Genomic DNA, 16346 nt, shown 5'->3' with positions numbered 1-16346 from the left:
CATATTTTCTATTTTCAAAAGCAGGGAGGGAAGTCTGAATGGTTTATACAGATTTCATGGCACAGTTGAACTTTTATTAAAAATATCAATCTTCTGTGGTCCCGTTTGTATATCAAGCCACCCAACAAGCAGTCCTGACCTTAAGCTATACGGTAACCAATTATTTGAGAGAGGGCTGTGTTACAATATACTTTTGCACCTTCAGAATAATCCAGTAGTGTTGCAGGAGAATATAAATGCAATATATTGCAGACCTGGGGAGTCGATACAACAGCCTTAGTGAATGTAGAATATAAAATATCAGTACCTTTTGTCTCCCCCCATCCATACATTTTACATATTGTTCCTTCTGGGATTGAGCATCCTGCCACGGGTAGCTGAAGTGTATGGACATTGTCTGCAGGGAGGGCAGGCCTGGACGTATTTAATGAACACAGGAAGTGCAACGCTCAACATCACACACAAATTTAAAGTATATCAATATATCTTTGACATTATTTTTCAAGGTACTTACTTAGACAGCCTTATGAGGGCTAAACTGGAGCCCTCAGGACCACATATCACATGAGCTATGTTCACTTCCTGTCTCTTGGACCAGTCAGGAGCGCCTTCTTGAATATCTGAGACTCCCAGCCACACCCGATACTCACTGACGTCTGGAACACTGAAGACAGAGTTCATATTCCATATATATTACTCTCTCAGACTGGTCTGGAAAGACAGTAGCAACTGAAGAGAGTTAGTAAGATACTTGTGCTTGAAGGCGAGAATACATATTATGAACCACACAAATACATCTTACATTTAATACACAAAGGGTAAAGAAGCAAAATGCTCCGACAGTTCAAGGTTCAAGCAAAAGGAAAGAAATGGCATTAACAGAAAGCGAACATTTAAGTTACCATGAGGAGAAGCATTGTCTGTCAGTGAGTACCCACTCCTCTCGTATTAGTGAACCCCCACACCAGTGCTGCGACCTGGAAAGAGCACAAAAGACAAACGACAAAGGAAAGCTGTGAAATACCATATACAAACTAGTCCTGTCAATGTTAAAATCTACGTTGGGAAATCACAAAGGTTGTTACCCAATTATGTATAGTTTGAGGAGAGGGACATACAATAGTGAAATGAAAAACTAACAATAATGTTAGTCCATAAAACCACGTGACAAAATGGCTTTCACGTCTAAAACTTTGAAAAGGTAGAAGTGCAGAAATGACAGTGTAAATACAATAGCATTTTAACCCTCCACTGAAAACAAACATGAAAACTGCTCCTAAATGCTTCAGGATGGGTTAAAGCAGGATGTTCAACTGTTCTTCATCAGTGGTAGAGTAAAATGTGTGGAATATTAAATGCACCGCTGTACCCTTTCTGTATGCTGACCATCCAGCTGCCGTCTGATATGCCTACCGGACCTCCTCCCACAATCCTGGTTCTTTTATGGACAAAACACCCCACAGAGGACAGCTCACCTAGAAAAGCAGAGACGCACACACAAATATTTTGATATTCCTCATGCCATGCATTTAATTTAAGACATATACTGTATATGCATTCACAGGCACATACATACTGTAGTTAATGGTGACATTCTGTTTACACAGTCCCAAAACAAGAGGCACTTGAGCTGCTTAATGATCCGCTATAATAATCATTATATATAAAACACAACCAGTCATTGTGATGAGGCCATTAATTAAGGTAATTATTGAATGTGTTCATATAGCACATGGGTGTCATTTGAACTCTATATGTCAAGAGATTGAGGGGTTCATCCTCTGTTCTTGAGTTATTATGTGCAGCAAAATGAGTCCAACACATACACACATACACAGAAACAGATGCCACTATGACAACATAATTACGTACTATAATAGCTGGACATAAAAAGGACTCCACGGGGTTCTGAAAACACCACTACTTGCCTTGGAGGCTATCAAATACAGATCAGCAGCTGAGCCACTCGTAAACACAGACAGAAAGACAGACAGACAGACGAGCAGACGGAGACACTCACCCAGTGGAATGGTGTTCTGCGAAGCATCACCTGCAGAAAGTATCGGACAAATAAGGGATCAGGGAGTATTAACTGATGCAAGAAAAGAGACAACCTCACACAGGGGTGTACATTTCACGCTGTCCACAAGGGCCCTAGTGTTTGTCTGTCATGTCACAATCAGGATTTAATTAAATGTAACAAGCCTTAAAAGACCATACCACAGTATGTGGTTGCAAGCTGTAGCTATTTACCATTTATGCTAACCAGTCTGAAACTTAATAAACATGCTCTCATAACCAGCTTATGTTGTGTTATCGATCAAAGTAAACATCAAGGATCCACTAATTAGATGTCAACATTACATTATTCTTGAATGTTCATGCAGTCTACATGACACTGCATTGCATTACCTTTGCAACATTACTGGAACTTTAAAAAGATGTCTAATAGTAGAAAAAATATATTGAAATGTCTTAAACACAGAAGCATTACGCGCACGCACACACGCAGGCACATGTGCGTACACACACACACACTCACACACACACACACACACACACACACACACACACACACACACACACACACACACACACACACACGATGGGTCTGGCTCTTGGTCCATGTGGGAATACTTAGAAGGAGCCCATTCCCGTTTTTCTGATGAGTTGTGAATCTCCTCTGACCAACACTAACCTGCGATTGTAGACAGATCTACACAATGCAAATAAAGTATGTGTGTGTAAGTCAACCAGACACAGTACAAACAAACCTATACTAGCTCTCTCTTGGACCAAGAAGAATGAAATATTTCACAGGCTCATAGATTGTTTTCCCTGACTGTGTGTCACTATGTGTGATTGTGTGTGACTGGAATATCCACACTCCCTTGATGCACTCACATGGTTTTACATTACAGTAGTCCCAGGAAATGGCAGAGTTGTTGGTGTAACACCAGGGACCATGTTTGTCTTTATCAGGGTTTCTGCAGTAGCTTCCCTCCAGGCCAGCCATCAGCATGCCCCTCTCGCCACTGGACAAACACACAGACACAAAAGATCCAATAACTTATCTTTCATCAACATTCAGCAAGCCCAAAAGACCATTATCAAAACAAAAGGAAGTTTTTTCCCCCTTTAAGCAGATAATCCGGCTGTTGATGAAACAAAAAAGGATTTGCTCGTGATTTATAACCATTAGTAAAAGCTGAACAAATTTTGCCAGACAGGATCTGAACAGTCAAAATACACAGCTGTATAAACTCTGTCCCTCTAGACAAGATAAGGAGGTCATTTGCAAAGGAATTACTCACTGAGACAGTATGCACCCACCTACACTTACATATCTAATACAAGCTTGTGCAGACATATCCCACACATGAGAGTATTCTCATAAGTATTTTAAAACCACAAACTGAACTCTTTCCCACACTGAATTTGTTGACCGATAAGGTGGAGAATTGTAAAAGAAACGAGACATATAGGAGAAGGCTGCTGGGTACCAAATCACAGCAATCTAATGTGTGTTGTGTTTCTAGCAGCTAGCATAACAGCCAGCTCTCTGTGTGTCTCCCTAACCCCGACTTTTGACCCCTGGGCAGGAGCCAAGCGGTGGAGCTGATTGGCTTTGAAGTGTTCCTACAAAGGAGGGGTTTGGGGTCAAAGGTGAGGAGTGAAGTGAGTATCCCCCCAGCCAAGTTATCACTCGGCGTCATTCCTGCTAAGTTAGGTCATCTTCAGGGAAACACTTCTCTAGCCATTAGAAGATGCTGGAGAGGCTAGACACGGCACCCGCAGGAGCCGTTTTCCCCTCTGAGGAACAAGAGGCCTGACTTGATCCGCTAACAACAACAATAAGATGTAATAGAGGTCAATAATAGGGCGCCTCCTGCACTAACCACCACGTCTCAGGTTCCCAGACATGATTTCAAAAACACAGACACATTTTCATGCACATTGAGGCTGATGTGGATAAGCTTGTATCACAAAGAGCTAAATAACTCTTTCTACTGAAACATGAATTGCTTATTATCAGTGATTTCCTTTGATCCCATTGCGCATTTAAATAACTTCTATAGTGTGTTAGACTCTCTCTCATGGGTTACATGTACTGGAGCTGTGTCTTGATGTCTATTTTAGGCAGAGGCACTTGGCTGATTGATGGTGCAGGTCTGTTTTGTACATCATAGAAGGGGTTTGGAAAAGTTATTAGGTTAGAAAGAAGCAGGGATCCAGTCGGCTGACCTGTTGCTGTGGTCTCTCCAGGGAGTACAGGGAAGGTTTGATCTCGTCCTTGACTGCTCTCCTTGGTAATTCTCCCCAAAGCCTTCATAGCAGTCTGGATTTGGACAAAAAAAAGAAATAAACTGAGACAATGCTTCCGCCAACCAGTCAAGTTGCAGTATACATACATCTCTATCCAAACTGTTATCACTTCACCCTTTTGTCCAATTAGTCGTTTGTGTAAAATTGTCAAAATTAGCATATTCATTCTTCAGTTATGCTGTTTAGTGAGGTCTGACCAACAAAATCTAATCAGTTCAACTTTGAGTCCAAGTCCTAAAATGCATCTTGAGGAGCGAAGAGCAAGGACACTTGCCAGAGGAACTATATGCGACAAAACAGAGGAGTATCCTTTACGCAGTCTTTTCTGCACACGATACATATCACTCAATCATATATAAAATATATGTCACTCTTTATTTGTACAGCACTTTTTATACAAACATTTGTAGTGCTTCACACAATAAAATGTATAAAAGCTATAACATATAAATGTGTGTGTGTTAAATAAACATTTAGGACATCTGTATATTCATCATGTTGTGAATTGAAATAAAAGTAAATATACAAGTTGTCATGAAAACCGTTATGCTCATCTGAGATCATAAAATACAGAGGTATAATAACACACTGGACAGCTGATGCAGGTGTGCCACAACTCATATTTAATTGACTTCACTTTAAAATGACGGCTTCAAGGCAAGGATGTCTCATCTGTTAAATGCCTGTTGCCTCGACTCCTTTCTCCTCATGTCTCTCCCTCGCCTCCTCAACTCCCATCGCACGCGGGAGGGACTAAGAAGCAAGGAGAGAAGATGAGTAAAGGAATCGAGGATGTACAAACTAGTATGGAGAAAGACCTTAAAAGGGCGTTTCTGCCAAATCTGAAGAAATTCCCATAAGGCGTTCCTGAGATGTTGCATTCACGAGAATGGACTGGATGGACGAACCTAAAACATAATGCCTCCAGTCACGCCTGTCGCAGATCTTAAAAAGATACACAACAGGCAGTACTCTACAATACATGTTTTTGTACATTTTTGCTATACAGTATTGTTGTACAGTACTACAAACTATGAAAAAAAGTGTTATGCGCAGAAGAATAAAAACAACCCTTAGTTTCTGAGCTAATGTGGTTGTCATTGGATCTAGAACACACTGGGCTGGGAACACAAAGAAGTCGTCCACAATGATGCCTTACAAAAATACGGGCCATAAATAAGTTTTTCAGTCACCCTGCATCTCATTTATTTATGGGAACGTATTCAAACCTCCAGAGTAGACCACAATACAACCTCAGAGGGGGTTTGTAATCCCATTGCAAGGCTACATACTCTCAAAGACATGTCCCTAAGATCCCTAGGGACATTTGCATTTGTGTACTCAGTCTTAGATCTACATCTTTTACTTCCAAATCTCTTGCTATCCCAGAAAAACTCCCATCCAGCACTAATCCTTCCACTCCATCTTTCACTGTCCAGTGAGACCTGACGATCCTGAGCTGCTGTCAGAGTTCGTTTATGTGAGACTAGGTGGTCAGTCCTTCCCACAGTTCTATAGGGCTACAGTACTCCACTGGGACAGAGAATACGTGGTTACAAGCCATTATGTGTGGTTACAGGGTCTCATGTGAACTCGTTCACAAAATGTAAAAATATAGACTAATTCTCTGCTTGGGATGCAGTAAAAATCTGCTTTCTCCTTGCTGTTTTGGGTGTAAAATAAAGTCTCTCACCAATGATGGGCTTGTTTTGGGTGCCGCACTGCGGGATGTTGGTGCAGAACATTGTGCGGACTCTTGGGTCCGTAGTGAAGCACCATGGGAATTCTTGGCCATCTGGATTCCGACAGTAGTTTTCTCTCAAGTCTCTGGAAAAAAAACGATAAAGTCATTCTGTAATCTGCTTGGATATAAGAGCATGCAGGTGGGTAAGTGAGTGGATGGCTGTCTTATGTGAGATTCTGACTCACTTGCAGGGGTAGGCTTGAGGTATGAATGTGTGGTTATGGGGGTACTGACAGTCCCAGCGTTGGCAGATAAGCCCGGTGGGCATCACGTCTACTGTCCCCCGATATCCCTCTCCTCTGCCCTGGTAACACTCGGTTGTTTCCACCACATTACTTTTTGGAGACGTTTCTGTGAAATAGCAAAAATATATTAAGGGGTGGGTGACTTTGGTAAAGGTAACATAAAGCATGTTTGTATTTACTCAAATTATTTGAATGAACGTCAATACCTGCATATAGAAAATAGTTTGATTAAGGTCTCGACATAGTTATTCAGCCTTTTTCTAACAACCCAAGTATACACAGGTTTTCTAGGGTAATAAAAAAAAACAAGTATAATAGTAATGACACTCGATCATGTTGTTTTATAGCTGAAACATGAAATGTGTTTCAATATAACCCCAAAAAAACATCTACATTTGCTTCGCATGCCGCCCTTTTTTACTTAATGACCTTTGAAATACAGAATAAAAACACAGATAAATGCAGAAAACAACACTAAACAATGGTTAGCTAATGATTACATTTGTGTAATTCCATGTCAGCACAAATGTTTACATGTGATTGTACCAAAACAGAAAAAGACATTTAATAAAGATATTTTGGCGTGTTAATTGCTGCGATTTGCACTGAAAAGGCAAAGATGTGGATAAATGCCAAATTTGTTTTGAATGGCGGATGGAGAGATGTGGGAGACTTTGAACTGCAGAGAGAGTTGGAGGTAAACTTCAGATGAACTGTGGCACTTCAATGAAACCTTGATGAACCTAACTATATATCATAGAATAATAACACTACATTACACTCATGGCACACTACACATTTTCCATTTGCCTTCTATTATTAATTCTCACACTCATACAAGTGATCTAGAGCTCTCAACTCTGGTCATATAAAACAAAATAATCACACAATGGATTTTATCTCCAAACTGTTAACATGAAACAGTCCAGACAATTTGCTCTGATCAGGAGTGATACCCAAATCAATTGGCTAAACAATCCTACTGTGTCTGCACCCTTGGGTCTTACAGTGTTTAAATGAAAGTTACATGAGATACTTCCCATTATCTGGTTAAAAATATGTTATTGTTGTACATGTAAGAACAATTACAAAAAACTATCCAGCACACTTAGTGTGACAAGACTTTTTATATGATGAATGACTAAATAGCCTCAATATCTTGGCCACCTGCTTTCCCCAGAACAGCTGACTCTACGGATTTAGGGGACCCACAGTGTAATGAGGCTGATATGGACAGAATTGGAAAAACATGGCAGGGGATCTTATCTGCTCTACTTTTCTTTATAGAAGGGCTGCTCATTACGCACAAGTTACACCAGTTCATTAGCCTGCACGTTGTGCGTGATTGTATCCAACAATGTGCAAAGCTGCAGATCTTCAAGACTCTAAAACAGACATTTTCTGTCCATACAATATGTCTAAAAATAGATATGCACTAGTTGCGACAGTAAACAAAAGAGCAGGCCTTGACAAAAGAACACTTTGTCTCTCTCCTCTCTGCCTTGTTTTGATTAAGACTAACTGAGTCGTAAACTTGGTCTGTTCCCAACAAAATCCCATATCAGAGAGAGAGAGAGAGAGAGAGAGAGAGAGAGAGAGAGAGAGAGAGAGAGAGAGAGAGAGAGAGAGAGAGAGAGAGAGCAGGCGGGGGAGACAATTTTTCTAGGGGGGAAAAGAAGAGGGGAATAGTGAATCACTGGGTCAACATGGAGGAGTGCCATCTAGTAAACACGGTGCCAGGACTGCTGATGATTTTAGCAGGCAAACAGGCCAGTCACAGACCCCGGAGAAAGAAGTTGAACCCAACAATAACACTAGGGCTCTCTCTGTTTTATGTTCTTGAGGACCACAGTGGCTGTCTCAGTGACTCGTCACTGATTATAGGTCAACTAAGAGCATGATGCACTGCTAAGTATAGACAACCAAAACACAAAGGCGTGACACATACACCTAGCTCTTACACATCAATCACACTGCTTACACTAAGCGTATGAGGTGTAATGAAAGTGGTCTGCTTGTAGTATGTGTGACCCTGGTGTTGTGTCTGCATGTGTAACAGGAGGTTAATGTGGAGCAGTAACTGAGCCCAGTGCAGTTTGACCACCACACATAAGAGCTGGCATAGAACAATAAACAGAAGTGCAGTGGTGCAGGGGGAAAATAAACATTCTGGCTATTAGAGAAGACATAACAGAGCCAAACCAAAGACGGGAACTGAGTGCGTGTGTGTGTGTGTGTGTGTGTGTGTGTGTGTGTGTGTGTGTGTGTGCGTGTATTCCATAGCTTAACCCAATGAGAGGGAAAGGAATGGTAAAATGAAAGGTACAGGAAGTTGTAAATGCTGGTGCCGTCAGTCACACTGTATGGGCCTGTACAGAACATAAACACACCCATGCACAGACATGCATAGACTTCCACTTAACATGCATGCCATTCAGTCACACACAAACAAACATACATGCATGCTTACCACAAACTTTGATGCTGCAGTACTCCCAGGGTGTGTTTGGGTCCGTTGTAAAGCACCAGGGTTTGTGGCGTCCGTCTGGGTTTCTACAATAGTTATCATCCAGGCCCTTGTCAGGGTACCTAATGCAAAACATGCAGTGTAACAACTTTATTGTACAGACAAAATGTGAGATATGAGTGAAAAACATTGCACTAAACAACGATCACACTGTTGCACAATCCTTAGCCCAACTCTTTTACTTGTTATAGTTATAGTGTTATAAAGTTATAGTGATACAAAACACTAATTGTCACATTTCTTAAAGCCCAGAAGTGCCTGAGAAGAAAATCGCATTTCTTTTTTTCTTCTGATTCCAGAAGAGAACAGTGTAGAAGTAAAGAGCCAATTCCCTCTTGCACATAATTGAAGCATTAATAACTGGGATGGTACCAGGAATCCATCTGTGAATCTGTTCAGAGCTCAGGAGAGTGAGGGAGATAATAGGCTGCACCACTACAGGTGTTCTACAGTAAGTCATCCCAAAGTCCCACATCCCTCCAAGCCTGCAGCCTCCAGGCATGCAGTATCAGGCAGTGGGACCCTCTCATTGCATTAGTGCTATGAGCAGTCTGGGACCTCATTTACACAAACACTGGGATGATTAAGGATGTGTTAACGAGTCCCTACTAATCCAGACCACCTGCTATATGACTAGTTAGAGCACTCTCTTGACGCAGAGGCACGTGCACACAGCAGACATGCACATACACAAACAAGCATCATGTAAGGAATCATAATAGAGACTAAAATATATGGCCTGCCTAAAATAGCTATAAGTCTATCTCATGGCTGAAAGGAGAGCTTAAAGGAATTTGGGCCAATTAAGTGAGAACTAAGAGTTTTCCCAGCATAGTGCTGCTAAAAACATAAAATAACACACTGGATTTTGATGGCATTCCTTCAGGGAAATGCACAATGGCTGACTCCAAATCACTTTAGAGCTAGTGCAGCATGACCTCAGGAAATTATTGTGTGAACATACTATTACATAAAGTATTCTCATCAAACTTTTTGCTATTAAATTATATATATCCATATGTGTGAACTTAAGTGTGATTGAGCATGCACAATTGAATGTCATGCTGAGTGATGCAGATGCATCACGTGTGTGTGTGTGTGTGTGTGTGTGTGTGTGTGTGTGTGTGTGTGTGTGTGTGTGTGTGAATTACCTTTTGGGGTGGTACAAGTGTTTGTGTGGATCATCCAGGTCCCAGCGCTGGCATTCCTTTCCACTTTCTGTGTGGTCCATGGGTCCTCTGTAATCTTCCCCATTACAGTTCATACACTCAACTACGCACACATGCACACACACCCACAAACACAGAGCAATAGCTTAGAGAAACACAGAATCAAACTACCAAAAATTCACTTAACAAAAAAGAGAACCTCCCAAATAAATTGAGAGCACAGAATGAAAATTTATAAATCACTTTAAGTAGTATATCTATGGGTTGACAAAGCAATAAACTTGGACATTGTGGATTATCCAATGTAATACATATTAGGTCATGATTTTCTGCCCTAAAATGGTAATGCAACATTTTTGCAATAAAACCCTCCATAAGTAGGTGATAGATCTCCTTTAAGTTAAGACATTATACAGATACACTTAATGTATGGATGCACTTATTGTGTCTTCCACTAATGACGGCAATGATCTCTTGGATGTAGAGAAGGAACCGTGTTTTGCATGGTGACTAGTACACACTGTCTAGTGTAAACAACAGAGAGCTTGCAGATTAGAAACAGATGTTTATGAGTCCACTGCTGCCATGACAGAGCACATTTAATACCACTGGCTGCGTGTGTATGTGCGTTTGCGCACACCATGTTTGCGTGTCCGTGTGCATGTTTCCTATTATGACCAACTAATTTCTGGTGAACCATTTCCAGTCATTTTCTTCTGAATGAACGCAGGCGCTCTATCAAAATAAAAAGCTGTTATCTCTGTTGTACAACTTGTGATAACCCAGTGGGACACCATATGTGAGTTGGAGAGCAAGAAGGATTCCCATCCTGTCTTATCGCCTGGTTCCTCATTAAGGTGATCCAGTGTCATACATGCAGAGGAAACAACCCCTCTGACAGCATGAATCCCCAGGGATTAGATAACAGAGGTCATTATCGTCCTTTCTTCAGGGAGACATCAATGCCTGTAATACTGTGGCTGAAACACCAATGGGAAAGTGTTTTTCTATCAGGTTTTTCTTATACTTACTCATAACTCAAGCTCAGCAGTTACCTTCTACGTGTGCTACAGGGATGGATAAAGTAGCAAACAAGTTATCCATAGAAGACGACAGGGGATTAATATCCTCTAACATTCCAGCCCCGGCCTCTTTAGGTTCAAACCATTTACAAAACCTGAACCTGATGGAATGAGAGAGGACAGCATAAACTGAGCCACACACCTGGAAACGGCTGCAGTTAGCCTACGCAAATAAAAAAAAAGTTGTGTCCCACACACATATACACACAGAGATGTAGAGTTGAGCACAGTTAGAGCCAGCGTTGCTTAGTCCAAAGCACTATGTGATTGCCTAATTTGCTGCAGCTCATTTCAGACTATCAAGCCCGAATTGGTGCAGCAATTTGCAATGTGGAATGGACATTATTATAAGATAAATGTCTGCCCAGATACTTACAGACATATTTTGTGTGTGTGTGTGTGTGTGTGTGTGTGTGTGTGTGTGTGTGTGTGTGTGTGTGTGTGTGTGTGTGTGTGTGTGTGTAGCCTACCCTGTGAACACTGTGGTATGCCACACTCCTGGTGTCTGAGCTGTGGTCGTGGGTCAGTGGTAAAGCACCATGGGCCGACGGTGGAGTTGTCTGGGTTGCGACAGTAGTTTTCTCTGAGGTCCTTCTTCCTGAATCTCTTAGACATGAATCTGTCAGGAGCAGAGCAGCAGTTACATAAACAGTTAGATGTACCAAGACTGGTCGCCAAAAAATACAGCTGGCATGCAGAGCAACTTGATTTTGAAAAACACCCAAGGTCACAGTGTCTGTTCTCTTTTTATACATCTCTAACAGAATGACGAATCATCTGCTCATTTAAGAGGGAGCTGCTGCTTAACTCTGATGGCTGAAACCTGCCTTGTAAACATGTGGAAATTAACAAGTGTAAAAGTAATTGATGGCAACGCTAAAGGGTCAAACCGTCGATGACATGATGGTATTAATGAGAGAAAACACATTAATATGTAGAAGCAATGTTAGTTTTCCATGAGGCTGGTTCTGAATATAGTGTAAACAGACTGACAAATGACTCATACCTTCTACATCAGGCTAGCACATGGCTGCAGTCACCAGTTGCAATGACGGACATAGTGTAGTCTTTGAGTCAAGCTGTGTTTTTCCACATAATGATGAAAAGATAAAGTTTTGAACTAGTCTTTCAGTGGAGTGGGTAATGACAGGTACAGAAACGAGAGGGCCTTTTCTAGGGAATCCAAAAAGAGGAGAAACCTTTCATGGATAAAAATGCAATTTGTTCTGTGTGTGTGTGTGTGTGTGTCAGAGTTTCCCATGCCTGTAAGCAGACTGATAAAACATACAAAGCGCCTGGGTTTAATTACCTGATCTAGAGAGACATTAACAGCAGTCTGATAAAGCAGGTTCACTGGAGGTACAAACGCACACTGCCCTCTTTGATTCATCTGCTGCAGCAACATCTCACTACAAAGCCTTTCAAAGTCATTTAATACCTCTGAGAAGAGGGGAGTGGAGAAGGAAGGAGCTAGCATGTGGTTCAAAGAAAATAAAGATCTAAGATGAAATGTACTGTATGTGTCATTTCTGAGGTTCTCTGATGGTTATTAATATTGGCAAGTGATAAACTTTGTCCTTACTGTACTGGAATATTCATTGTCCTCCCTTCACACAAAATATTGCTGTCTTTCTAATATTAACAAAGATGATGACAAAGATAACATACTGCATGTCATTTGTGTCATGTCTCAGAAAGAATAACAGCATTTGTTTTCCACCAAAGATACACCACACCTAAAGTAGATTCAATATGAGACTAAATACTTAAACATTTTTTATAGGATGAATGCAGTTATCGTGTTGCTTACCGGGCAATTACTAAAGATCAGTGCTAATTTAAAGACAAAGGATGCAATGCTTTCTAAAGGATTATGAAAGTTAATTAAACTCCACTTAATTGGCTCTTTTTTTCAACTGGGAGCTACCCTGCATCAGAAAGTATGCCTGCGTATTGAAAAATGAGCTTAATCTGTGAATTTAGCGGAGGGATGTACCTTCAATTTAATCAAAGGCTGCATATTAGATATCATCATAATCCCAGTAAAATACACACACACATACACACACACACACACACACACACACACACACACACACACACACACACACACACACACCTAGATAAACAGTAGGGACGCAGCAGGAAATGATCTGTGACTGTGTAAAGTGTTACAATGAGGTCAGTTCTGATGAATGACTGCTCTCAGGAGCCTAATCAACCCCTAATATGTCATACTCATATACACACACACAGACTAGCCCCTAGCTACTAGCTAATTGTATCACTAACAGGCCGACACTAACCATAAGAAGCAGCTTCAACACTACTTTGTTTAATATTGTGGTATAAAGTAAATCAGATTCTTACTTGTGTTCATGAGGAATAGGAGAAGCCCAGGCCTGGCACAGGATCCCGCTCACTGTCACTGACCTCCGCCCCCTGTAGCTCCCCCCTGTACCCACAATGCACTCCCTCACATAGTCTGAAAGAGAGAGGATGAGGAGAGATAGCAGCAGAGAGACGAGATGACAGCAAAAGCCAGCGAGTAAGTGGGATGAGCCAACAACCTGAGTGTTGTGTACACAGAGCCAGTATGGATGATGAAGAAAACAGACAGAAGGAGATGTTCAGCTATAATGCTGAGCTTAACAAGGACGGGATAATGCCAAAAGATCAATCTGTTTTCCTAATCTTGTGCAAAACATTTGGATCCAGTAAAATAGCTTACACAGCTTGCATGTTCACTGTTGTGGTCAGTCAGACTCAAGTGAGATGGGGGTATCCATCGTTTACGCAAACTTAATGACAGAAAATGAACCATAATGTGCTGCCACACAATAAACAGGACAATGCGTCTTGCCCTTCCCTCACTTGCTCCTTAGGGATGCATCAAAACAAATAATCACTCTCTAAATAGGTATTTATAGAGTTATACAATTCTTTGCATATATTAAATCATCAGGGAATAGACTGAAGCGTTTCTGCTGATTGGAAGTGAGACTATGTAGCAATGTTTTTTTAAGAAAAAGGTGACGGGGGGGGGGGCAAACACCAGTCAGCTGGTGAAGAAAAAAGTTGGAACAGTAGAGGGCACCTTTCTTTTGATACAGTTGGTAGTTGAAGTCCTGTTGGCTCTGAGCTCCTGGTGAGTTCCTGTCAAACGACAGCCACTGGCATTTCCTGTTGTTATGATCATAGAGGAATGCTCTGGAGAATAAGGAGGAAAGGAAAGGAAGAACAGAGAAAAAGGGGAAGAGTGAATTATGCATGAATATGATTAGCAGCTAGGAGGCCTGCTAAACAAGACAGACAAAGTCCATCACTGTGTATTGACAGCCATTCATCCACAGTGTGGGAGACTTACTTTACCATGTTACAAAAAAACACCCTGCAGTTTAAAGGTTGAAGCAATAACAGCAAACATACCTGCAGCTGAAAGGAAGTCGTCTGTTGCGACTGCAGGCTTTGGCACACTTTGCCATGCTCAGCTTCTTGCTTTTGGTCAGGGGAGAGGAATCAGGAGACACAACAACCAGTCGTATACCATCAGTCTTCTGGTAGTCCTGGAGTGCATTTCGTTTGCCCTCTGATACACAATTACATAACATGTCCATGACCATTCAGCAGTATTTACAGCGAGGCTGCCACAAGGGCTATCTGATGACAATAATTATAGTTTGCTAATTAACTTTTTTTCTGTAGTAATTTATTATGTATGGCATATACAAAACATTGAATTGCATTTTACCTGTAAGGTAAACAAAGTTTATTATTATTGAGGTTATTGATTAAAATAAATAAATAATAAATGTACATGCACACACACACACACACACACACACACTAGCAAACCCCTCTCTGTGGTCTGCGAGGCAGTGTGGATAATCTGCTAATGAGCAGGTAGACTGAGAACATTGTGCAACAGCATACAATATGTGAATTAGTCTGCTTTAACTGTTATTCATCTACAAGACTTAATAGGATGCGTTGTCATGTATTACTGCTCCCAATGAAACTAATGAAGGGAATCAGTAATTCATGGTGCCTCAGTTGTTAACAGGTTCTCTAGAATTTACATTTAGACAAACAAATCTCAACCCTCTGTCTTTATGCACTTCTTTATGGACTTCAATCGATTCAAGAGCTTTTCCCAACACAGAAAAAAAACTTAATCATGTGGTGTTTCTGATGGAAAGGTGCCTGAAAATCTGTGGATTCTTGGAATCGCGCAGGGCCTATCATGTAAACAACATACACATCAGAGCGGGTGTTTCAGATTCAGTAGGTCATTTGGGTGTTTGGGGATGTGGTGAGCAACCTGAGGATCGCAGAAGACCGGAGTCATCGTGTTTGTCTGATCCTCAACTTGTGCTCACCGAGCAACGAGCTGCAAAACCGCACTCCGTTGGAACTACAGGATGCCTGAAGCACTCATTTTAATTTTCAAAGTATGATTTTGTGGTACAGGGGGCTGCATCTATTCCTTTATCTTAGAGTGTGTTTATCTCGTTTCGCGATCCATTCAGTTCGTCTTAAAATGCGTCCTTATGCGGTGTAATGCGCTCTGGTACGGACGAAAAAGAAAAAGACACTGCTAGATCGTTAGTACAGATAAAAGCATCGTGTTCGTATTTATTCCAGGAAAAGACAATTTAAGAAATGTTCACATGATGACTACGAACCACTTAAACTGCACTTTCTTTTTAGAATTAGATCGGACAAATAACTAATATAAATATTTGTTAACAAAGCACTGCCCCATACATTGTAAATATGTAGAAAGCGATTGTATAGAATGCTCCATACAACAGAACATAATAAAGTTATACTAATAAAGCCTTTCCTAACTCGTGTCATTTTCGCACGGCGCGCAGTGTTGTGACACCAGCTCCAGCCCAGTGGAAGACGATATGGAGCAAAATGGTTTTATTCAATCTTACCAGAACAAGAAATGACGAAGAGTCCGAAAATGAGCTTGTAAATCCACATCGCAGGGTCACAGAACGACAGTTTCCGAGACAAATGGGGAAATGCTGCTCGCTGTGCTGTCGGATTGCAACTAGGAGATGTTGCTTCCACAACTGCACAGATGATGCGTCTCCTCTCTAAGTAGTTCCTCGCCCCGCTCCCTCCCTCCCTCCCCGTGCGTGTGTATGACTTTATCTCTCTCGCCCTTTCTTTCTCTCTTTCTCTTTTCAATAAAGTGTTCTTCATTGGCCTGAATGTCACATATAACCAAAGCTTCATTAA

The 16346-nt window shown here is 41.2% G+C and overlaps 1 protein-coding gene across 1 annotated transcript in view; it reads right to left on the bottom strand.

Annotated features, from left to right (window-relative positions):
* Nucleotides 1–16164, bottom strand: part of hgfb (hepatocyte growth factor b) — an 18335-nt gene extending 2171 nt beyond the window's left edge. The window contains exons 1-16 of the mRNA XM_068723576.1: nt 16037–16164; nt 14523–14682; nt 14191–14303; nt 13464–13578; nt 11564–11712; nt 9994–10114; nt 8786–8904; nt 6256–6421; nt 6020–6153; nt 4246–4339; nt 2905–3035; nt 2021–2050; nt 1370–1475; nt 903–977; nt 515–664; nt 308–414 (exon numbers count right to left, since the gene is read on the bottom strand). Of these exons, the coding sequence (XP_068579677.1) occupies nt 308–414; nt 515–664; nt 903–977; nt 1370–1475; nt 2021–2050; nt 2905–3035; nt 4246–4339; nt 6020–6153; nt 6256–6421; nt 8786–8904; nt 9994–10114; nt 11564–11712; nt 13464–13578; nt 14191–14303; nt 14523–14682; nt 16037–16085 (1819 nt within the window). The 5' untranslated portion in view covers nt 16086–16164. The remainder of the gene's footprint in view (nt 1–307; nt 415–514; nt 665–902; nt 978–1369; nt 1476–2020; nt 2051–2904; nt 3036–4245; nt 4340–6019; nt 6154–6255; nt 6422–8785; nt 8905–9993; nt 10115–11563; nt 11713–13463; nt 13579–14190; nt 14304–14522; nt 14683–16036) is intronic.
* Nucleotides 16165–16346: the final 182 nt, after the last annotated feature.

The sequence above is a fragment of the Cebidichthys violaceus genome, unplaced genomic scaffold, assembly GCF_023349555.1.
Source record: "Cebidichthys violaceus isolate CVI_PGR_0920_01 unplaced genomic scaffold, fCebVio1.0.p SCAF_3, whole genome shotgun sequence".
Taxonomy (NCBI): Eukaryota; Metazoa; Chordata; class Actinopteri; order Perciformes; family Stichaeidae; genus Cebidichthys; species Cebidichthys violaceus.
This window is presented reverse-complemented; position numbering and strand designations above follow the sequence as displayed.